The sequence below is a fragment of the Hypanus sabinus genome, chromosome 30 (assembly GCF_030144855.1).
Source record: "Hypanus sabinus isolate sHypSab1 chromosome 30, sHypSab1.hap1, whole genome shotgun sequence".
Classification (NCBI taxonomy): domain Eukaryota; kingdom Metazoa; phylum Chordata; class Chondrichthyes; order Myliobatiformes; family Dasyatidae; genus Hypanus; species Hypanus sabinus.
In genome coordinates, this window is record NC_082735.1 from 26,135,207 (window position 1) to 26,159,660 (window position 24,454).

The 24,454-nt window shown below is 39.0% G+C and overlaps 1 protein-coding gene across 1 annotated transcript in view; it reads left to right on the forward strand.

Annotated features, from left to right (window-relative positions):
• The window catches only part of LOC132383464 (microtubule-actin cross-linking factor 1-like), a 509,885-nt gene that overhangs the window by 195,069 nt on the left and 290,362 nt on the right, over window positions 1-24,454 (forward strand). The window contains exons 3-6 of the mRNA XM_059954443.1: window positions 4,659-4,748; window positions 12,457-12,552; window positions 16,272-16,349; window positions 19,804-19,896. Of these exons, the coding sequence (XP_059810426.1) occupies window positions 4,659-4,748; window positions 12,457-12,552; window positions 16,272-16,349; window positions 19,804-19,896 (357 nt within the window). The remainder of the gene's footprint in view (window positions 1-4,658; window positions 4,749-12,456; window positions 12,553-16,271; window positions 16,350-19,803; window positions 19,897-24,454) is intronic.

Below are 24,454 nucleotides of genomic sequence, written 5' to 3' on the forward strand. Positions count from 1 at the left end.
GCCTTGCACATTGCTAACTGTGCAGAATTCAACCGAAAGTTCTCAAAATCGAATGCTGCAAAATCGTTTTGTTGGCCAAACCCCACACAAATTATTTATTTGCCATTATTTAATCAGTACCTTTATATCTGAGTGAAGAATTTTCCTCAAAAATATACAAAGCCAAGCCTAGTTAAGATTCAGATTTAAGCAAAGGGTGTTCTTCTGTATTTCATTCTTATTGCTTAATGGGTTGTTAGGTATGTATTAAAAAAATTAGTCATTCCTAAGCAAGTATTTTTGATCAAAGCAAACAATGTTAATCCAAAACTGGGCAATGAATGTGAATCATAAATGAATGAATTCAACTGTTTTGTTTTTGCTTTTACGTGACAAACGAGTAAATTAATATAATATTTCCCCCCCACGTGGTCCTCCAAGAGGGCCACAACCTTGCCGTAGGGTTTGAAGGCTTAAGTGCCTCCTGCAACATTTCCTGTACTCCACCTGTACCACGTATATTTTCAAATACCTCAATTATGCCTCCCTTAATCTTCGCTAAAACAGATCTAGACTCTCCAATCTTTCTTTGCAACTGAAACGTTCCCTCCCAGCCAAAATCCTGATGAGTTTCCTCTGCATCCTGTCCATTGCTATCTCATCCTTCCTATTGTGTGGTGATCAGACTGCATGTAGTACTCGAACTGAGATCTGACCAATGTTTTATAAAGTTGGCGCATACCCCTCCCCACTCTTGTAATCAATGTTCCAATTAATGAAAACCAGTGTCCCATAGACCCTACCATTCATGATGTAACTGCTAACCTCATTGGTACTTTGGAAATGCATCAGCACACATTTATCAGAATTAAAGCCCATCTTCCATATCTCAATCCATTCCACCCACACATCACTATTACCCTGAAGCAGGGGCGCCCAACCTTTTTTAATGCCATGGACCCCTACCTTAAACCGAAGGGTTTGCCAACCCCAGACTGGGAACCCCTGCCCCGAAGCCTGCGACAACCCTTCCTACTATCAACAACTCGACCAATCTTGGTGTCAGCTGCAAACCTAACGATCGTGCCTTCCACATCCGTTTTAAGATCATTAAGTCAGACATCGTGGAAACAGACCCTTTGACCCAACTGGCCCAGAACAACCAAGATTCCAGTCTGGCCCATGTCCTGCTAAACCTTCCCTAGACGTGTACCTCTGCAGGTATCTTCTAAATGTTGATAAGGTACCTGTCTCAACCACTTCCTCTGTTAGCTCATTTAATATCCTGACCGTCTTCTGGGTGAAAACAATTCCCCTCAGGTTGGTATTAAATCCCTCCCCCCTCACCCTGATTCTTGATTGCTCATCCCTGGGAGAAAGACTGTGAAGATTCACCTTCTCTATCTTCCTCATAATTTTATACAGCTCTGTAAGATCATTTCTCATTCTCCTACGCTCTGATAAAATAAGTCCCAACCTTCTCAGCCTCCCTCCAAAGCCAAGTCCCTCAAGTCCCAGAAACATCCTTATAGATCTCTGCTCTTTTTCCAGCTCAGTGGCATCTTTTCCATCACAGGGTGACCATAACTGAAAACAATGTCCCAATCTTCCTGAAACAGAGCTTGGAAGAGAGTATCTGCATCTAGAATCGGGTGTTTGGTATGTAAATCACATTGCCTGCCCCACATAGCTGTTTTTGGTACATATTCTACTAAATTACTTCAACATTTGGCCAGACCTCAACTTCGAAACTGAACTGCTGTCCATAAACCTTGCAGATGGACACAGTGACATCAACTCCGGCTTTAGGTCAAACGTGGAGCTTGATCTTCTCCAGCTGGTAATACTTCCTGTGGTTGTCCAGGACATCCTGGAGCTTCCAGATGGGGAAGGATGTGCATCCCATAGATTTGGGATCACTTTCCAAGCTTCTATAAAATCATCTCACAGTGCAGAGTACCAGAACAAGACTTCACTGCAAGCAAATTCCTGCATGCATCCAATCACTGAGTTTCATAGTCAAGTGGAAACCATATTTCAAGGAACTTGACTCCACGATGCTTAATTTCTTTCTAAAGACAATTCAGGTAATATCCATATCTGGCAAAACATATTTAAGCTCTACAATTTGATAAACCTGGCTTGTTTACCCATTCATCTTGCATTCAGATTTATAAACTGCTATCGTGGGGTGGCACAGTAGTGTAGTGGTTAGCACAACACTTTAAAGTCTCAGTGACCCGGGTTCATTTCCTGTCGCTGCCTAGAAGGAGTTTGTACATTCTTCTGACCACGTGGGTTTCCTCCCACAGTCCAAAAATGTACTGGTTGGTAGGTTAATTGGTGATTGTAAATTGTCTCGTGATTAGGCTCAGAGTAAATCAGGGGATTGCTGAGCGGCCTGGCTGGAAGGGTTGGATCTCAATAAATAAATAAATAAATGAGTGAAATGAAAGGATAAGATTCAATGAGATGATTCATTAAAGAACAGGGTTGCCATTCTGGGTGAATTATAACTGGATTCAGAAAATAGGAGGTAGATTGATTTGCAGATTAGAAGCATGAAAGATAATAGTTGTATTGACCTATTCCTGCCTGTGCTTCATTTTATTAAGAACTTCAGTCATTGATCATCTTGATGGTTACAGTTCACATGAACCTGATAGTTTGAATCTTTGCAAAAACAAAAGCTTGGCTTGTTTGTTATACTCCTGCGATGAAGTTTCAGTAGGCTGAAACCTCTCTAAGATTCTGCACTGCTGTGGAATTGGAGAAGCTTGTGCTTGAATGTGACCTTTACTGGAATAAATCTCCTTTGTCTGTTTGGGATATGCTTTCAAGGACTTCTGAAATAAACCAAGAGGTTGGTGGAATGATGACTGTTGTGTACAGTTATCGTATTACTGTCATCTCTTGACTTGAGTCATCTGAGAACTATTCAGTGAAATTTCCATAACAATGATATTTAGTGTTTTTCACTCGGGCTTAATAATCTTTGGATCCTCCCTGACCTAAAACAATATCTCGACGGACTGAATTGACTTCGGCAAATGATTTATTTTTAAATTTTAAGGCCTACTTTTCTCTAGATAATGAAAAATCTAAAATATTTAAGGATGTATCGAGAACTGTTGAATGTTATTTGGATTTTGATCATGACGGAGGATGTATTAGATTAGCTTGAACTATGATAGAACCTGTATAGCCTTGTGATCATAAAGAGTACTGGAATATTTTAAGCTAAAGTGTGTAACCCCTGTTGAAGTATTACGCACCTTAATGTAGATTTAGTTGCTAGATTAAATGTTAACTTTGTGTAACTACTGCATGTATTTTTGTTTTTATATTTGCACTAATATTAACTTTAGCTTGGATTCCAAAGAAAGATTTTTCCTTGTTTGTGACATTGCCAACTGAAGTGGGTTTTTTTTTCAACGGTAAATTGTTGATGTGTCTTTAAGTAACACAGCAATTACAATTTATGGCGCGTCAGTTTGCCTTAACGCTGCATGAGTTCACAGTTGAAATTTCTTGCAGGAATACTTTTATGTTTTACAACTCCAAAACATGAAGCTAATTGAAAGAAAAATGCGGGAACCAGGAAATGCATGTCTACTTCATCTTACTTTAGTAAGGCGCACACTTTATGACGTGGTGATGTCATAACGTATGCCATTCACATACTTTTACATATAACCATGAATTATGTAAACAACAAGCAATGCTTAATCAAACAATATACTTACAGTTTTATTCAAATATTAAATACACATCAGATACTTAATCACACCTGCTTGGATCCACATTTTGTAGTTAAATGACCAGCTGATTAATTTCAGTATTCACTGAATGTGTCCACTGAGTTTTTTTTAAAAAGGGCTTCTGTAATTTTCTACACTGAAGCAGGCTTATATATATAAAAAAGATAATTGAAAATGTACAAAGGTTATCTGCGGGTGGCTGATCTCAGCAAGAATGGTAGAAAGCAGAGGATTTAGTTTATAGTCTTAGGAGAAAATTGGTAAAACCTGTTGATTCTTACCATTACCCATTTGTTTGTTCATTTTGTGCCGTGCAGGCGATTATGGTCTTTGATGACCATGATTGTTCTTGGCAATTTTATTTTGGATAACTGGTTTGCTACTACCTTCTTGTGGGCAGTGTCTTTACAAGATGGGTGACCTCAGCCATACTCTTCAGGTATTGTCCACCTGGCGTCAGTGGTCGCATAACTAGGGCTTGTGATCTGCACCGGCTGCTCAAACGGCCATCCATCTCCTGTTCCCATGGCTTCACATGAGCCTGATCAGGGGTTAAGCAGGTGCTATACCTTGCCCAAGGGTGACTTGCAGGCTAGCAGAGAGAAGGAGCACCTTACACCTCCTTTGGTAGAGACCAAGGTTACCCATTAACCTTGCTGTTACTGCTCACATGTGGATACACAAAAATTGTAGAAGTAGATGAAACTGAGTCTCATGTTAGTGTAGAATAATTATCCCAGTGCAGTTTTTCCATTTGGAAATTCTGCTGGCTGTTGGAGAGCTGGCATTTGTTGAACCATATACATGTTCATTTGCAGTTTCAAAAATACTGGGAAAAGAAGTCATTTGAGTAATTGAATTCTGTGAAAGCTTCAATTGTTATTCTATAAAATTGATTTACTATTTCCTTTCTTTTAGGTACGGAAACATATAAATGATCTTTATGAAGATCTAAGAGATGGACATAACTTGATCTCCCTCCTGGAAGTCCTCTCTGGGGTGACTCTAGTAAGTACTCATTTTATAATTTCAGTGGAATACATTGCACATTTCTTCATGTGAACTTTAATTTTTAAAAATTGCTCAACAATTTTACAACATAGCAGCTTTGTACAATAAGTATTAAAATAATTATGCTGAAGCCATCTGATTGCCTTGTAATCTGGTTAATGAGAAACTGCACTCGTGAAGACCATCTTTCTCCAGTAGTTAAAAAAAATTACATTTAACAGGAGATCTGTATTTTGTGCACTGCTGTTAAAGGAATTATCTTAACAAACGTTACCACATGTCATATTTAACTCTACTTTCTCTAGCAGTTATTTTTAATTGCTTTTGTTTTCAGTTGGTTTAGGTGCTTGAAAACTGCCTCAATGGTTTAATAGTTTTCAGATTTTCAGTCCAATGTTAGTTTGGACTGGGTACTGGCAAGGGAGTGAAAGTAGACCACCTGGATAATTCCGGTGTAATTTTAGAAGATTGTAGTGTTCCCTTGAAACCTTGAACAGGATTAAATTTGTAACACACAGTGGTGACATCTAGTGGACAAGAAGTGGTACTCCACAAAAAAAATCAGTTCAACATTTTCAAGTTTTTTGTCATCTGACTGTACGTATGCATACAACCAAATGAAACAAAGTTCCTCCAGACCACGGTCCATTGGCAAAATATATCACACACAGCACATAAAATAAAATATTACCGTAAACATGATAATAAAATATAATGCATGTCATGTGCAGCGCAAGTAAACATTTCACTGTCCTAGTGACGCGGCCTTGGTGGTGGCGGGGTCTTCAGTAGTCTCACAACCTGAGAGAAGAAGCTGTTACCCAGTCTGGTAGTCAAAGTCCTGATGCTCCTGTACCTCCTGCCTGATGGTGGTGGGTTAAAGAGATTATGGGATGGGTGAGAGGGGCCATCAACAATCTTCTGGGCCCTTTGCCTCCAACAAGTGGGGAGGGTCAGAAGGAGACCTCGGTGATCCTCTCGGTGGTTTTTACATTCCTGTCTAGGGTCTTTCAGCCCCCTGTCTTGCAGCTTCAATCAGGGCATTCTCGATGGTGCTCCTGCAGAAAGTTGTTAGAATCGGGGCAGGAAGCCTTGAAGACATCCATCTCCTTCTTGATCCATGAGGAGTGTTGTCGATCTAGATTAGATCATCCACAAAGGAACTTTATGTTCTTCATCCTCTCCACACCAGAGCCATTCATGTGCAATGGAAAGTGGTCAGCCTGTGCCCTCCGGAAGTCCACGATCATCTCTTTTGCCATGTCCACCTTGAGACAGGTTGCTTGAGGGAAAAGAACAAAGATGGACTCCAAATAAAAAATTATAAATTCAGATAAATCCAGTTTCAGCGAAAGTGGATTGGGAACAGATGTTTGAAGGCACATCAGTATTAGGGCAGTGAAGTGTATTCAGCGAGGATTCCCGCCACTGCCTGTAAGGAGTTTGTACATTGTCTCCATGGACTAATGGATTTCTTCAGAGTGCAGTGGTTTCCTCCCACTGTAGGTGTGTCAATTGGTTGTTGTAAATTGTCCCGTGAATAGGCTAGGATTAAACTGGGGGATTGCTGGGCTGTGTGGTTTGAAGGATCTATTCCATGCTGTATCTCAATCAATCAATAAATAATGGGGATCAGCTATGTTTTCAATATAGGGGATGATATTGCAAACATAGGCCTGAGTCGATGTATTAGTAGGGTGATGACCCCCCTGCCAGGCCAAGCTTAAGAAATCTCATTTAGGTAGATGCTGTGCAATGTATCCCCTGTTACAAATCAGTACCCCGAAATAACAATATGTACACAATATGCGATTAAATGATTAAGCTTTATTAGCCCTTACTTTGACTATATGGTTAGCAGAGAAACAAAATATAAAAGAAAAAGGGCCCAAATCTTATTAAACAGTCTGTGCACAAAGTTGGAGCTCATTCAATAGGCCAATCGGTCCCCTTAGACCTCCTCTGATCGTTGCTGCCCTTCGGACCCTCGCCCTGAGTCCACCCCGTCTGGCGGTCTACCAAATCTCTCCATTCGTGTCTTCTCTCTCCACCTCTCTCTCTCTCTGGCAAAAGCCCGTGAAACAACTGCTTCAAGATTGACAAGACAGGGCAATTGGCTAACGTGCATCCACAGTCCTGCTATCTCCAGCCATAACCCAAACAGTGCTGCTACAGAGAAACCGTTACTTCAGCAGTGAACATTACAAAAAAAGTCTGTTACATTAGCAGTGAAACCTTACAGCGCGTTACATAAGATTAAGAGGAGTAAAAATGAGGCAACTGGGAGCTCAACACAGCAGAAATATAGGACTATAAAAGTGTAGGGGTGGACTTAGAAATAAACTGTGCATGAAAAATATTGGTAGGGTACATTCATACAAAGTGTAGGGCTGTTCAATTTTATCTCAAGAATGGGTTCCATTCTTACTTATAATTTAAGAGATAAATATGAAACATTTCTGAAAATTTGGTGCCCTTATTTACAAAAGATAGGACTAAATATGTAGGTGCTCTGAAGATGAAACACTTGGTTATTTGGGGAAAGAAATAAATATATATACTAAAGTTATTACGAACTCCATGGAGCATGTGGAGATCTTCCAACAACCAAGCACTCTTTCTTTTTCTTTCTTTCTCTCTCTCTCTCTCTCTCTCTCTCTCGGTGGAGGGGTTAAGGGGAGGGGGGAAGGGTTATATACATTTTTTTTCCACACTTTACTCTGTAACCACTTAAAAATGCAATAAAAAAATTTTCAAAAAAAAAAGAATGGGTTCCATGAATTTCTTTCGAAATACATGAAAGGATGGAAACTGTAGAGTTGAAACCTTGTATTTCTGAAATAATAGAAATAGTCTGTTGTGTCAAGGTTGTTGTTCCAAGTGAGTATATTGTTTCTGTTTTCATAGAAGAAAGGATTAATTTGGATATCATTATTAGGGAGTAAGAAATAGTGTGAATGGATAGAAAACATTTTAAGGGGTCCAGTATCTATAAAGCTGGATTAATCGTGAGAGCTAGCCAAAAAAAGATGCAGATCTTAAAAGAAGCAAGGGATGAAATTATCTATGCACTTTCAATATATGCTTTGTGATAGAGTACTGGAAAATAACCAAGAAAGTATTGCTATTTGTAAAAGGAAGAACATGATGGACCAAATAACTACAGGGCAGTCAGGCTAAGAGTCATAGAAAAGTACAGCACAGAAGCAGGCCCTTTGGCCCATCTAGTCCATGCTGAACCATTTAAACTACTGCCTAGTCCTGTTGATCTGCACCGGGACCACAGCCGTCCATACCTCTATCATCCATATACCTATCCCAACTCCCCTCAGATGTTGAAATCGAGCTCACTTGTGCATCACTTGTGCTGGCAGCTCATTTCACACTCTCACCACCCTCTGAGTGAAGAAGTTTCCCTTTATGTTCCCCCTAAACTTTTCATCTTTCACTCTTAACCCATGATCTCTGGTTGTTGTCCCACCCAACCTCAGTGGAAAAAGCCTGCTTGCATTTACTCTTATCTATAGCCCTCACGTTGGGGAACTCACCATTAAAGTGACACTTGAGCACCATCAGCTTGTACTTTTTGAGAGAAGATCTTATTTGACCAACAGTTTAATTTCTGAGGATGTAATAGAATCAATAATGTTTTTTTTTAAAAAAAAATCTGCACAGAATTTAACAAAGTATTTAACAGAGTCCGGCTCTGACCTGTAGCGTAGCAATACAAGAGATATAAAGCTAAAGCAAAGGAACAAAATAAAATAGTAAAGCAATAGAGGAAAAGAAGGTTCATGGAGGAAGCAGGATCGATTGTGACTTAGTGAACACATGAGGGATAATTATTGACTGAAACATGGCATACAAAAGCCAGGAGGTCTTGCTCGAGCTCCCATTAAATTATTGATGGAGAACAGTGCTATAATGGCCATTGTTCTGTGGAAGGATGTGATAGCATTAGAGAGTGTGCAGAGGATATCTCCAAGGATATCAGTGGGTTTGGATAATTATAGTTATGAAGGAAGATTGAAGATTAGTTTTCTTTGAAACAAAGGGAAGATTTCATTGTGAAATTTTGATCAGATAGTGAACAGGAAGGGTCAGTGATGATGACTAAGGATAGATTTAAGTTCTTGGGAAGATTAGAGGGTTGAGGAGATACTTCACCCACTTGTAGAGTTCTGAGATGGCAATGAAAGCAGAGATGCTCATCCCATTTCAAAGGGAGTCCTGATGCAGGGGCTTGATGGGACACATTGATCATCCCTCTGCCCCCACAGACGCTGATTGACCAGCTGAGTTTATTATTTGCTCCATTTAAAAGATGCATGGATGAAGGTGCATGTGCAGTGTGTGACTGTATACACCGTGTACTTGCACCTTGGCCCCGGTGGAATGTTGTTCTGTTTAGCTGCGCACACGTGTATGGTTGAATGACAATAAACTTGAACGTGAACTGGGAAGCAGGACAAACCTAAATCCTCCTGTCCCATGAGTTTCTATGAGTTAAAGTTCAAAGTACAACTTTGAGATTTGTCCTCTTACTGGCAGCCACAAAACAAAATAACCCAATAGAACCGATTAACAAAAGTCCGTCAAACTTGCATGCGCAGGGGAAAAAGATTGGGCAAGGAATAAAAGCAAGCAAATAATATTCAGAACTGAAGTTCCCATCTAATACAGAGTTCCATCTAACGTGTAGGCAGTAATAAATAAAGTCAATTTTAACGTAAATATGGGTAATGTACTGATCTGGGTAAAAACAGGAATTAACCATTTGGCTCCTTTAGTATGTTCTGTTATCTGTGCCTCAGATCTTGTTGCATTTTATTTGCTTTTGTAGTTTCTTCCAAGTCCATTGATAGTGCATCTATAACCATTTGGGAGGGCGGGGATAAAATTCCAAGTTTCTGTCATTTGTACTGGAGGGAGGAGCGGGGGTTAGAATGACCTTAGTCTTAAAAGACCTAGCTCTAATTTTAAGATATTGCTTACTTGTTGTGGATTTCACCACCAAACAAAATAGCTCCTATATATCTGATGAAACATTTTTATCATTCCAAGAATTTAAATTTAGATCAAACTGCAAACAAAATTCAATCCAAGTTTACAAAACCTGTTCTCACAATTTAATCCTCTTAAATCCAAGTATTATTCTGGTTTAATGTTCTGATTCAGACTCATGATGGTTGATAGTTTAATCATGTTTTGGGGTAATTAAAATACGTTAACATTCCAGATTGAATAACTTTAGAGAATTCCAACGTTCACAACTCAGAAGAAATTGATTCTAATCTTAATTGTGAATGGGAGTTTTCTGAGATGATGAATTCAAGTTTGATATTTCCCTACTTGATGTTCCATTCATTATATCAAGCCTCACCAGGATCTTTAAATGTTTTCATTCGATAACTCATTCCTCTCAATACCAAAGGGTCAGTTTTCTTCATTTACTCATAGTGACTCTTTCTTACCTGTAATCAATCGATTGAGCCTTCTGTGCCCTTCCTCTAGAGAGAGTGAATCTGAATGGGAATGAGATTAGGGAACTTCCTTCCCAAACCCTCTCTTCTCCTTCTAGCAGAAGGCCTTTGACCTGAAACATTACCTCTTTTCTTTCCACAGATGCTGCCGACCTGAATATATCCAACGTTTTCTGAGTTAATTATTTTCCAATTTTTTTCAGCATCTACAAAACAGTGTTTGATTCTTATTGCTTAACTGGGTGTTGCAAACAATATACCTACCACCCCATCACCCTCCAGATCCAACACATTATTCTCCACAATCTCCAAAGGGACCCTACCAATAAATATACCCTTACTGCCCCATGCCCTCCGCTCACCACAGGGATTACTCCCTCCACGACTCTCTTGTCCTTTTGTCCCTCCCCACTAATATCCATCCAGACACTTACCCTACCAAGTGGCCTAAGTGCTATACCTGCCCATACACCTCCTCCCTCACCTCGGTTCAGTGCCCCAAATAGTCCCTCCAGGTGAGGCAACACTTCAACTGTGAATCTGCTGGGGCTGTCTTATTGTGTCTGGTGCTCCCGATTTGACCACCTATGCCTTGACGAGACCCACTGTAAATTGGGGGACCGCTTCGTCAAGCATCTCCACACCATCCGCCTCAGGTGGGACATCCCAGTGGTCGAACATTTTAATTCCAAATCCCATTCCGATGTGTTGATCCATGGCCTCCCTTGTGCCATCATCAGGGCAGAGGGCCAACACCTTATATTCCATCTGGGATACTCCAACCTGATAGTATGAATATTGATTTCTCCTTCCCGTGAGCAAAATTCTCAGCTGCCTATTACTTTCCTTTTCTCCTATAGTCCACTCTCCTCTCCTACCAGATTCTTTCTTCTCCAGCCCTTGACCTTTCCCACCCACCTGGCTTCACCTATCACCTTCCAGCTAGTCTATTACCCTCCTCCCACCATTTAACTTGGGCAACTTAACCCTTCCCTCTCAGTCTTGAGGAAGGGACTCAGCCCAAAATATCAACTGTTTATTCTTTCCCACAGCTGCTCCCTGACCTGCTGAGTCCCTCCAGCATTTTGTGTGTGTTGCAATAGGTGTGACAGCAGAGTCCAATAACGTAGTAAATTTAACCTTCACATTTCATTATCTAACACTCAAAACTTTATGGTGCATCTTCGATAAAGATTGTATTTTGACAGACAAAGCTGGAGGCTAAATAAAAAGCTTGCTGAGAGCAAATCTGCAACCAGTCATTATGAAGATTAGCCAAAATGGTGGCAAAGATAAGTCTCCAGAAGCATCATGATCCCTTGTTGGTTTGTCGAAAAACAACTACCAATGATCAAAACAGTATCTATAAATTATATTCATTGCAACAAGAAAGAAACATCATTCCTGTCTATGCAGTGCCTTTTACAACATCAGGATTTTCCAACATGCTTCACAGCCAATCAAATGTTTATTATATTGTGCTATCTCTGTCTAAATATAAAATTAGAAATTAATATGTGGTTACTAACAAACTTTTTGTACTTTTAAGTGATTAAGCATATCCTGAGTTCATAAAAGACCCCATATAATGCATTTTGCTTTCCTTCCAAGTATGATTTGTTCTATTAATGAAGATTTGATCTACAGTATTTTTCATTAGGATGGTACAAGGGAACTATTGCAAGTTAAATACATCTTCATATTCTTGTTGAAGTCCAGATAACATGTCTTGATAGAATGAAAATGCTTTTTTTTATTGCAGCTTATTAGTGCATGGATATACTGAAATGTTCAACCATTCTCTCATGATTTGTCAAGCGTTCATGATATTTGCTTCTTGGAAAAAAAGCAAAATGGTGTTCCAATGAACTATTGCCAGTATAAAAGTATTATTTTCACATCATTTTTTCAAAAACACCTACAGCAGAAGCTTGCCTGCTTCCAGAATGAGACATTCGTTGTGCTAAGCCTCACTGGGATCGTAACACATTACAACTTCAAAGAAATCCTTGTATTATAAAATAACACGGTATACTTTGAATATGTGTTGAGGGCAAAATTTGCCGATTGATTTTATTCACACCCAGGAATTGGTGAGGGCCCAATGTTTTTCCTTTTTTAAAATTCATTCTTCCTTCATTTTATTTTGTATATCCTTTGCTTTCCCATTTACCCTTCCTTTGCTTCCTCCACTCTCTTCATTTTTGTTTTATGCTGATTAGCCAAAGGAGCAATTTGTCATGAAGAATTTGCGCTTGCCAAGACCGCCATTCTGCGTTTCTGAACGCAGTCCAGAGGAGGCGGATGATGTTGAGGGGGTAGGTGCCACAGCATGAGACGATGCAATTAATACTGTATCATTGCAAGGTAATCCACATTGCTATAAAGTGAGAGTGAGTCTGTATCGGGGTTAATCTCAGCGGCATACTTCGTGAAATTTGTTGCCTTTTCAGCAGCGTACAATGCAGTACATAATAGAAAATAAAGTGAATTAGAGTAAGTATATTTATTAAGTAGTTGAATTAAATAAGTAGTGCAAAAATAAGGCAGTATTGAGGTAGTGTCAGTGGGTTCAATGGCCATCCTGAAATCGGATAGCAAAGGGGAAAAGCTGTTTCTGAGTTATTGAGTGAATGCCTTCAGGCTTCTGTACCTCCTCCCTGATGGTAGCAATGAGAACTAGTCATGACCTGGATGATGGGGTCCTTAATGATGCCGTTTTTTTTGAGACATCGCTCCTTGAAGATGTCCTGGATACTACGAAGGCTCGTGCCCACGATGGAGCTAAGTTTACAACTCTCTGCAGCTTTCTTCTGTGCAGTAGCCCCTCCCTGTTCTAGAGCTCAATTACACAGATATTTATAAAATACTGACATTATTGGGATATATTTTGCAGTTAAGTTATACTTTTGAATATATTTTGGAAGTTTTAACTGGGTTTTGCCATGTTTCTAGTTAGTGATTCATCAGTGGAACAATTGACTTTTTATTCACAGTTCGAATTATCATCTCGAGAAGAGAAGATATACCATTTTGTTCCTGAGAGGAAATAATCAGTCTGTGCTCTGTCCTGATTCACATAGGTGGGGAGTGGAATGGTAGCTCTGCAGGAATTGGCTTCAAGGGATGTGAATCCAAATTGTTTGAAAGCGATTCAATATCTTCAAAACAAAGCATCAATATTTATGACATAATTAATATTTTGAATTTGGAGTCTGATGCTGGAATCCCATGTGTAATGTCTCAGCTGTGTTATTATACATTGAGTCCTGATGAAGGGCCTCGGCTGAAATGTCGACTGTTTAGTCTTTTCCTGAGACACTGCCTGACCTGCTGAGTTCCTCCAGCATTTTGCATGTGCTGCTCTGGATTTCCAGCAGCTGCAGATTTTCTCTTGTTTAATATACATTGTACTACACAGAGCCCAGACCGTAGCTACATCATTTAAAAAGAGGCCATTGATAAGATTTAATATTTGATATATCAGAACCCAACACAGATGACTGATGCTGCTGATGAGTGACAGAATGTGTGAAATCACACAGCTTTCCTAATATTGCAGTTGGCATTGCGACTAGATTGAAAATGGGGTTGACTCAAATGTACAACTAGTTTTCTGTGGATTATTCTTTATTGATACAGTATCTTGCTTGTGGCAATAATATGAATGAAAGCAGCACAGCTAATTCTAATCTTTTCCTCATTGTGTTCCTTCCTTTATCATAGTTTGGAGTATTTTGGGTTAATTAAATAAGAGATTCAATCATGGTAAATACTCTCTGGGGTAAGTAACATGGGGAGCATTGACCTCAGGTCAAGTTGATTTCACCATTTTGCCTGAATTGAATATCAATAAAATCCAAGGCTCTCGCCTTGGTCGAAAGGAAAACCATGGTCACGTAGGGGTCAACGCGATGCTTTTACAGCCTGGGGACTTCAGAGTCTGGAGTTCAATTCTGGCATCCTCCATGAGGTGTCTCTATACGTCCTCCCCGCAGAATGCGTGGATTTTCACTGGGTGCTCCTGTTTCTTTGCACAGTCCAAAGATGTACTGGGTAGGTTAATTGGTGATTGTAAATTGTCTTGTGGTTAGACTAGGGTTAATCAGGGCTTGGCTTACTGTAGTGGCTCGAAGGGCCAGACAGATCTACTCCACACTGTATTGTTAAATAAATAAAGCAGTATTGTGCTGAATGATGCAATAATGCTTTCATTGAACAGAAAATAACACTGCCCAGTTACATTGCTTAAAAAATACATTTTTAGATAATTTCCTATTATGTGCACGCACCCTGGTTAGTGAAAGATTTGATGAGGAGTTTACCAGACATTTCAGCTGTGTGCTTTTGCTCTAACTATGAAAGGAACAGCAATATTGGGAAAAGGTTAGTGTTTGCTTGCTGCCTGGGAATTTGGCACAGTTTTCAATTATGCTTTTAACCCACTGTTTGCTGATATCTAAACTAACATTGCACATCTTTCTTTAAAAATGAACGTTAACTCCTGACTATTAATACCAGAAATAGTTATGAGGAATGAAATGGTAGGTTGGCATGCAAGAAATATTTCCAGTGTGTGATATAATATGCAATTCTGCTTACTTTTCTGTGTTTTGAATTATATATGTTACATCTACATTAGCAAAATAGTGGTTACAAGTCAGTCTTAATGTCTTCACGTATTCCAAATTAATACGCAGGTTGGTAATCTGCACATTTTTTTCTCCTCATAATTAGAAAATTATTTTTGCCTTATCTCGCAGGGGCAAATTGTGAAATGCCAGATTCTTAGTGTGCAGTATTGTCCAATGGAACTATTTTAAAACTTCTCCTGTCCTTCAATCTTCACTGATCAGTAGCTACTGAAAATCATCAGTAGACTAGTCGGCAGGCGCAGAAGTGACAAATGGAATTCAGTCTGGAGATATGTTAATAGTCTGGTTAGAGCAAATAGGTAAGGGGCATACATGAAAAATGTAAAGCTTTCATAGACTAAATTTGGTTTTGCAACGAGCTAATCAATCCTCGACATAGTTCCTGTAGGAAAAATCACAGGATGGATGTGAAATAAGGACCTTTTTTATCCGATGGTATTTTTGCAATTTTCAATGCTTTCGCTTTATTTTGGAAGTTATTTTCTGCTGCCCCTTCTCGAGCATTGTTTTGCGCTTTATTAAATTGGGCTACAAAGGTGCAATGTAACCAAGTAACCAGTCCCTTGAAGTGAGATCATACACAAGACAAGTGGGGAATTGCAGCAGCAAACTTGTATTCTGTCCACCCCTAGGCAATCAAACAACAAAACGTAGAAATGTCCAAACACGGGTATGTTTATTCTTCATAAAACTCTATGTATATGTCCTCTTTTTCCAACTGCTATCCTTTAAGTTGAAAATTGATAGAGGCTTCCTTAATATTACAAAAATAAATGTGTATTTAAATACCTGGGACAATTTCTGCAAACTAAATGACAGTATTATTTAAGAATTTGTAGTATCCTCCACTGAATGTGTTGTCGGGTTTGCGTTTGGTTGTCAGGAAATGTGGTTGACCGGAAAAGCTGCTGAGGCTTCAGTATGAAAGGGAAACTATGGTTGATTTGGAAACTAGTGAGGGAATGAAGAGAATATCAGAAGTGGGCTCCAATGTGAAAATCATATCCATCTACTTGCTGCCTAGATGCGAAGTAAAATCAGAAACATGTCATAGGAAGGGAAGAGTGTATCTTATATTCAAACCGACGCAACTGCCAAGCGATTAAGGAGCTAAGTGTGCACTTCTGATGTTGTCCCACCCTCTCTTAAAAACTTGAGGCTAAACTTGTTGGAGAATATTTAAAGTTAGCAAGAGACTGACATTGTGACCTATTTTGTCATGTTGTCTTCAACACAATAACTATTGTTAAAAAAACAACACTTATTAACCCGAATGTGAGTGGAAGCTGATAAAGCTGACCAAGGAAATATTCTGCTTTGTGTTAATCAAACCCAAAGTAACTCGTTTAAAATTTGCATTAATCTCTCTGTTTTCTTGTCAGCCTCGTGAGAAAGGACGCATGCGTTTTCACAGATTACAAAATGTACAGATTGCACTCGACTATTTAAAGCAACGGCAGGTAGGCCAATGTATCTGTTTCTTAGTAGTTATGGAACTGGACTATCTATCAGTCAAATTCCACCATAGGAATTTACAAATGGTAAGATTTTTACTTCCGGCTCACACCCCTCCATTATATGTCTATCAGTGAATAGAAGAAGATCACCAAAGTCTCCATTAGCACTTCCAAGGTTCATTCTGTCACATCTGATTTAGATGCTTGGCCGTTCCTTCAAAGTTCAAAGTGAATTTTATTATCAAAATGCATCTATGTCACCAAATTCAACCTTGAGATTCATTTTCTTGTGGGCATGCAAAACAAATCTCTAGAATAACAACTATTGCAGAATCAATGAAAGACTGCCTAATGAGGGCATTCAGCCAGAGTGCAGAAGACAACAAATTTCATCAAATGCAAAAAGGAGAAACAATTAAATAAATAAATAAACAGATAAATAAATAAATAAATAAATAAATAGAAATGAATGAATGAATAAATAAATAGATAGATAGTGATAATTATCAAGAACATGAGGTGAAGAATCCTTGAAAGTGAGTCCATTAGTTGGTGGGAACATTTCAGTGATGGGGCTAGTGAAGTTGGTTCACAAGCCTGATGGTTGAAGGATAGTAACTGTTCCTGAGCCTGGTGGTACGAGTCCTGAGGCTCCTGTACTTTCCTCCTGATGGCAGCAAAGAGAACTGAGCATGTCCTGGGTGGTGGGGATCTCTGATGATGGATGCTGCTTTCCTGCAACAGCGTTTCATGTAGATGTGCTCAGTGTTTGGGAGGGATGTGGGCTGGGAAATATCCACTACTTTTTGTAGGGTTTTCCATTGGTGTTTCCATGTCAGGCTGTGGTACAGCCAGTCATTGTACTCTCTCCTACACAGCTATAGAAGTTTGTTAAAGTTTTAGATGTCATGCCGACTCTTCTCAAACTCCTAAGGAAGTAGAGGCGTTGCTGTGCTTTCTTCCTAATTGCACTTACTTGCCAGGCCCAGGACAGGTCCTCTGAAATAATAAAACATATTTTGGTACTTCATTGTTACTGATCAATATCCCACAATTACTTATATGGATCCTTTACCAGATTCTTTCCCATACCTTGAACAGACAAATACAACAGAGTAACTTATGTTCTGCAGGATGCCCCCAGCATTATTTTATCATTTTGCTTATTTTTTAAAAAGCAGATTTAACTCTGTCAGTTTGGGTTATTATAATTAGATTTTTTTTAAAAAAAAGTATGTGTTCCCTCCATAACTTACTTAAACTGTCTGGATTTAAGTACACAAACACAGGAAGATACTAAGAGCAGCTGTGAGTCTCTGTCAGAGCTTGGCAACCTTTTTTTATGCCATGAACCAATACCATTAAGCAAGCGGTCCATGGACACCAGTTTGGGGATCCATGGTCTGTATCCTATTTTCATTTACTTGTCAGTAAGACAGTTGCTGGAGCATTAGAATGTGCTTCAGCGTTAACCTAGGGGAAAATAAAACACTGATACCAGTAAATCTGACTAGTACCAATACATTTGGGCTTGGGAGTGGTATCCTGACTACCAAAACACAAGCTGGCAGCAATAAAGTTCTTTACACGGAACCGACTGTGTCTAGCCGAGTTGTTCCAGCACAGTTACAACAGCAACACCTTCCTGGGTGGTCTTAAGCAACTGATGCCCAACAATTACCAGCTTGCATTTCAACAAGTTAGCTCAGCTCCAAATTTCTTCATTGCCTGAGTCCAAACACAGCCTAAAGAACTGAGGTAAATGGGATGTACTTTGACATCATGGCAGCAGGAGGCCTGGGTAAGACTAGACACCAGTGAGCATCAAAGACCAAAGACTCCATTGTTTAGAGTTGTTTTCACACAGAAGATGATTTTGTCCTGAAGAAGGGCCTCTGCCCGAAACATTGACTGCTATATTAACTTCCATAGATACTGCCTGACCTGCTGAGTTCCTCCAGCATTTTGTGTTTGTTGCAGCAGATGCTTATGGAGGACCCAGGACATTATTGCTAGGGTTTCTCAGGACAGTGTCCTTGGCCCAATCATCTTCAGTTGCTTTATCAATAACTAACGATCCATCCTAAGAAGTTGGGAAGTTCACTGATAATCGTACATCATACAATTTCATTTGTAGTTTCTCTACAGACGAAGAGGGCTTTGTTTAGCAAGACCTGAACAACATTCAGACACAGGATAGTAACTTTCTTGCTATGGAGGTGCACAGCAATGGCCACTTACAACAATTTAAAGTCTTTTCATCTGTCCTTGGCATTCAACATTACTGCATCAATATCTACTGGGCTCACGTTGACCAAGGTTCAGGTGGACTAGCTTCATGCAAACTGTGGCCGCAAGAGTGGGTCAGAGTCAAATCCTTTCCATCAGCGACAAGGCCTGAATTTATTTATTTATTGAAATACAGTGTGGAATAGGCCCTTCTGCCCCTTCAAGCTGTGCTGCCCAGCAATCCCCCAATTTCACCCTAGCCTAATCGGGACAATCTACAATGACCAATTAACTTACCAATCGGTATGTCTTTGGTCTGTGGAAGGAAACCAGCCCACCCAGAAGAAACCCACGTGGTCACAGGGAGAACACACAAATTCCTTACAGGCAGCAGCAGGAATCGAACCTGTGTTACTAGTAGCGTAGCTTCTTTGCTATTGTGCCACCCCTATCAGTTGTGTCGTGGTACACCATCTGCTTTCTGGGATGAACACAGGTTTAGCAATACTCATGAAACTGAGCAATCACCAGAATAAACTGTCCTGCTCGATTGTCATCCCGCCAAGCATTGCAAGATTTCATCCCCTCCATCATCAGTGCACAGTGGCTGCTGCCCGTAAGGAGTTTGTGCATTTTTCCTGTGACCGCGTGGGTTTCCTCCAGGTGTTCCGGTTTCCTCCCACAGTCCATAGACATACCAGCTAGTAGGTCAATTGGTCATTGTAAATTGCTAGGGTTAAATTGGGGAATTGCTGGGTGGTAAGACTCAAAGGGTCACAAAGGCCTGTTCTGTACTGTATCTCAATAAATAATGAATAACTAAATCAACAATATGCCATAATTAGTCCAGGTCACCCTAACAGCATCTTTGAAACATATGAAGATGGATAAACACTGCAAATTTTAATTTTAAATTATGTGACTGGATGAATTAACTACCAAATTTGTTATTCTCCCAGTGTTCTTTAAAGACCACATACTACCTAAGTGATCAGTAAGGTTCTTGCTTCTGTCCTTTTTTATCAGACTGTCCAAATTTGACAAATATAATTTATCACTTTTATTCCTAATACACCAGTCACAATAGTTCTTGCTCGTCCAGCAGAGTAGGCGTTTAAGAAAATGACCTTCTCAAGAATGTATTATACTTGGACTTAATATTAAGTTTAGAAAGTGGTGTTAATATGCCTCAAAACCGTATGCACTGATTATCTTTGCACTCATGCAGGTGAAGTTAGTGAACATTAGGAATGATGACATTACTGATGGCAATCCCAAGCTAACACTGGGTTTAATTTGGACCATAATTCTACATTTCCAGGTAAGGGTGTTTTATTTTATTTTGCTTTGTATTATTTCATTATAAATCTAAGTTTGTAAATAACAAACTCAATATTATATTAGTGCTATGTGTGATCCATTAAATGTATGGAAGTATAATGTCGCTAGTTAATCAGTTACAGACTTGATGTGAAATGTCTGTCAAAACTGTCAAGAATCCTGTCAAAACATGATCCACTCTCCTCTCCTATCAGATTTCTTCTTCTCCAGCCTGTTGCCTTTTCCACCAATCACCTTGCAGCTTCTTACTTCATCCCACCCCTCCCCCCCAACCTGGCTTCACCTATCACCTTATAGCTTGTCCTCCTTCCCCTGCCCCATCTTCTTCTTCTTTCTTTCTTTTTCAATCTTTTTATTATTGTTATTAATATCAACAAAATACAATTGATATATAGGTAATGGGATTACAAACATACACATTTCCATTGCACATAAAAGAATACATAAGCAATGATTACAGTATAAGTGGATATTCCCAAATCATGAACGATACAGTATATAGATAAACAAGGTAAATCTGGGTATATCATAATATATAATAAAAAAAACAGAAAAAAAGAAAAAAAATATTATGCAAAAAAAACTAAACTAATAATCTAATAACTAATAAAGAAAAAAAAGCAAAAAAGAAAAAGAGAGAAAGAAAAACTGGAAAAAGAAAAAAAAAGGCTGTTTATAATATCTCACAAGAATACATAATCATCAGTGTCGTCAACTCCGATCCTCTCAACATATATAAAATTAAAACTGGAAAATCAACTAGGCTTGAAACAGGGTCATATTACATCATATGGAGACCATTCATTCAATATTTTCATATCTTTTCAAATTTAATAGAAGTATCAAATACACCACTTCTAATTTTTTCTAAATTTAAACATAACATAGTTTGAGAAAACCAATGAAATACAGTGGGAGGATTAATTTCCTTCCAGTTCAGCAAAATAGATCTTCTAGCCATTAGAGTAAGAAACGCAATCATTCGACAGGCGGAAGAAGATAAATGAAGTGAGTCCATCATTGGTAAACCAAAAATTGCGGTAATAGGATGGGGTTGTAGATCAATGTTCAATACCGCAGAGATAATATCAAAAATATCTTTCCAATATTTTTTCAAAAGCGGACATGACCAGAACATATGAGTTAAAGATGCTATTTCAGATTGACATCTATCACAATTAGGATTTATATAAGAATAAAAATGAGCTAATTTATCCTTGGACATATGGGCCCTATGTACGACCTTAAACTGTATTAATGAATGTTTGGCACATGTAGATGATGTATTAACTAGTTGAAGAATTCTATCCCAATTCTCAATAGGAAAAATAAGATTAAGCTCTCTTTCCCAATCATTTTTTGTCTTATAAAGGGGCTCTGAACGTATCTTCATAATTATATTATAAAGTTTTGATATAAGCCCTTTTTGAAAAGGGTTTAATTCAAACAAACTCTCCAAAATACCTGAAGACAAAAAATTTGGAAAAGTAGGAAGTACAGTATTTAAAAAATGCCTAATCTGTAAATATATAAAAAAAGAAATCTAGGCAAATTATATTTATTAGATAATTGCTCAAAAGACATAAAACAATTGCCCAAAAATAAATCAGAAAATCGTAGTAATTCCTTAGTCTTCCAAGCCGAATAAGCTTGATCTATAATTGAAGGGTGGAAAAAACAATTGGATACAATAGGAATATTTAAAACAAACTGAGTCAACCCAAAAAATTTCCGAAATTGAAACCATATACGTAAAGTATGTTTAACTATCGGGCCATCTTCTTCTTCTGTCTTCTTCCCCTTTCCTCTCCAGTCCTGAAGAAGGGTCTCAGAAAAGTTCACTCATTTCCATAGATACTGCCTGACCTGCTGAGTACCTCCAGCATTTTGTGTGTGTTGCTCTGGATTTCCAGCATCTGCAGAATCTCTTAAGTTTGTCGAAGTTGATTTTCAGTTAATGATATGCTATGCCAAATGACTATAGGTGCCTGTGTATGCCCACACCGGTGGTCTATGGTCAGTGACGGATGGACCAGGGGCTATATGCAGAAGTAGGCACTTTTATCTCTTAGCCTGTATAACGTGGTAAATTCACCTTGTGACCATTTTAAGTTGGACAGTTGTGAACAGTTATGAATCATGATGACTTATTGGCCATGAGTTGGTGGCAGGAGCGTGGTTTGTCTACAGGTTGCCTGAGACGATTCTGAATATTGAGTTGTAGGAAGTTATTTATGCAGGAGACAAGAGAAAGCCTGCAGTTGTGGAAGATGTGGTTTCAGGATGACCGCAAGGTTCTTCTGAAGTTTCAGATATGCGAGAGAAGAAAGAAACATTATTATTTATGATGCATTGATTGTAATCAGATAAACCATGAATGTAACAAGTGAAGTATCACTGTTGTATGTAATATCATTTATGATATTACTTTGAACTGGTTCATTGTTGTACAAGTGTTCGAAACTTGATAGGATGGATGTTTAATACCGAAATAGAAATGTTTAATTTTAATGGCTGTCTTTTTAATGATCAAATTTACCTTCACTGCAAACATTGTTTATCGATATACTAAAATGGTTTATCTTAACTTTTAGATCTATTGTTTGTACTTTCTATATAGGAAATTTGTGCTTGTGATGTACTTTCGTTGAACCTGTTATGTGTATTTGTTTATCCATTGACAGTTGGAATATTTTCCACATTTATCAGAATCAGGTTTATTATCACTGGTACATGTCATGAAATTTATTTAGTGGCATCAGTACAGGGTAAGACATAAAATAATCGCCTTCAGTTACAGTAAATAGTGCAGAAGAGGAATTGCACGATGATGTACGTGGACTGTTCAGAAATCCGATGGCAGAGGGGAAGAAGCTGCTTCTGGAACGCTGACTGTGTGTCTTCAGGCTCCTGTAGCATGCCTTGGATGGTAGTAATGAGAAGGGGGCATGACCCGGATGGTGAGGGTCATTAATGATGGATGCTGCCTTCATGAGGCACCATCTTTTGAAAATGTCCTTGGTGGAGGTCATTGTGACCCTGATCGAGCCGAGTCCACAATCCTCGGCAGTCTCTTTCATTCCTGTGCGTTGGAGCCTCTGTACTGGGCAGTAATGCAACCAGTCACAATGCTCTCCATTGTCCATTTGTAGAAATTTGCTTTGGTGGCATACCAAATCTCCTCAGACTCCTCGTGAAATATAGCTGGAGTGTCTTCTTCGTCATCGCCCAGGATAGATCCTCTGACACCCAGTAACCTGAGCTGCTCACCCTCACCACCGCTGACCCCGAATGAATTGTGTTCTCCCAACTTCCCCTTCCTGAAGTCCACAAGTCTTTCTGACGTTAAGTCAAGGTTGTTGTTATGAGAGGACTGAATCCTGTCTAGGTCGTTTTTTTCCTCATCATTTTAAATCATTGCCAAAAACTTCCCATTTATACATTTTGGAGCTCATCTGAGGTAAAAACTCAGTGGCATTACTGATTATAACATCAAACATGGGAAACTGTTTGCATATTGGAAAATTCTCCATCGATGAACCTAAATTTATTTTGAAAATTTGGTGATATTCAGAGTTCTAATGCTTTGTAATTGTGATGTGATTTTAATCTCTCTTTCAGTCACTCCATAATCATTGAGTTGCCCTGTGGTGTGCATTGCCTTCACAAATGATAAAATGGGCCTGTTGTCAGATGTTTTTCTGGGATTCCATTACGATGTGTTCATAGTTTGTATAGAGTTCAAGTGCTATTGAATTGTGCTTGTACTAAAATGAGTGCCTGCTTTAGTAGACAGATTTCTCTCTGTGGGTGTTCTGATAGCACACTCAATCTGACTGATGTATTTCAGATTCCAAGTTGCATTCCTTAAAGCTGAACCTGTTGTGCTGCTAACGGCCATTGTGTGTGTCAGTGGCAAGCTGGAAGTGCATGTTGTATTAGATTGCTTATTTCTATAGCTGAAATCTATTCAAATTGCTTCTGAGGGTTGCGGTTGTGGTTGGTGTAGAGAAGAAACTGCTTAAATGTTTTTGCGGAGTTTTGGGGTACAAGATAGCACCCAAAAACTATAACCTGTACTTCCAAAGAACTTCAAAATCTGTGTTGTTTCTTGTATTTCACTGGAACTTTTGAAAGACTTCTTTCAACAAACAGTGAGTTCAAAGTTGATGAAGGGTCTTGGCCTAAATCGTCGACTATACTCTTTTCCATAGATGCTGTCTGGCCTGTTGAGTTCCTCCAGCATTTTGTGTGTGTTGTTTGGATTTACAGCATCTGCAGATTTTCTCTTGTTTGAGTTCTTGCAGAACTCAAACGAGTGATGTTACCTACAGACAATGCAGGAAAGACTCATTTTAAAAGGTGGAATCCAGGGATATGTTGCACTGATAAATTAGTTGCAGAAGGCGGAGACCAGGGATATGTTATACTGATAAGTTAGATGCAGTCATAAATTCACTCTGAAACATTGGAGAATTAAAACTGTAAAGTATTGGTATAACTTGGAAAAGGATGTGAAGTACAGTACTGTGCTAAAG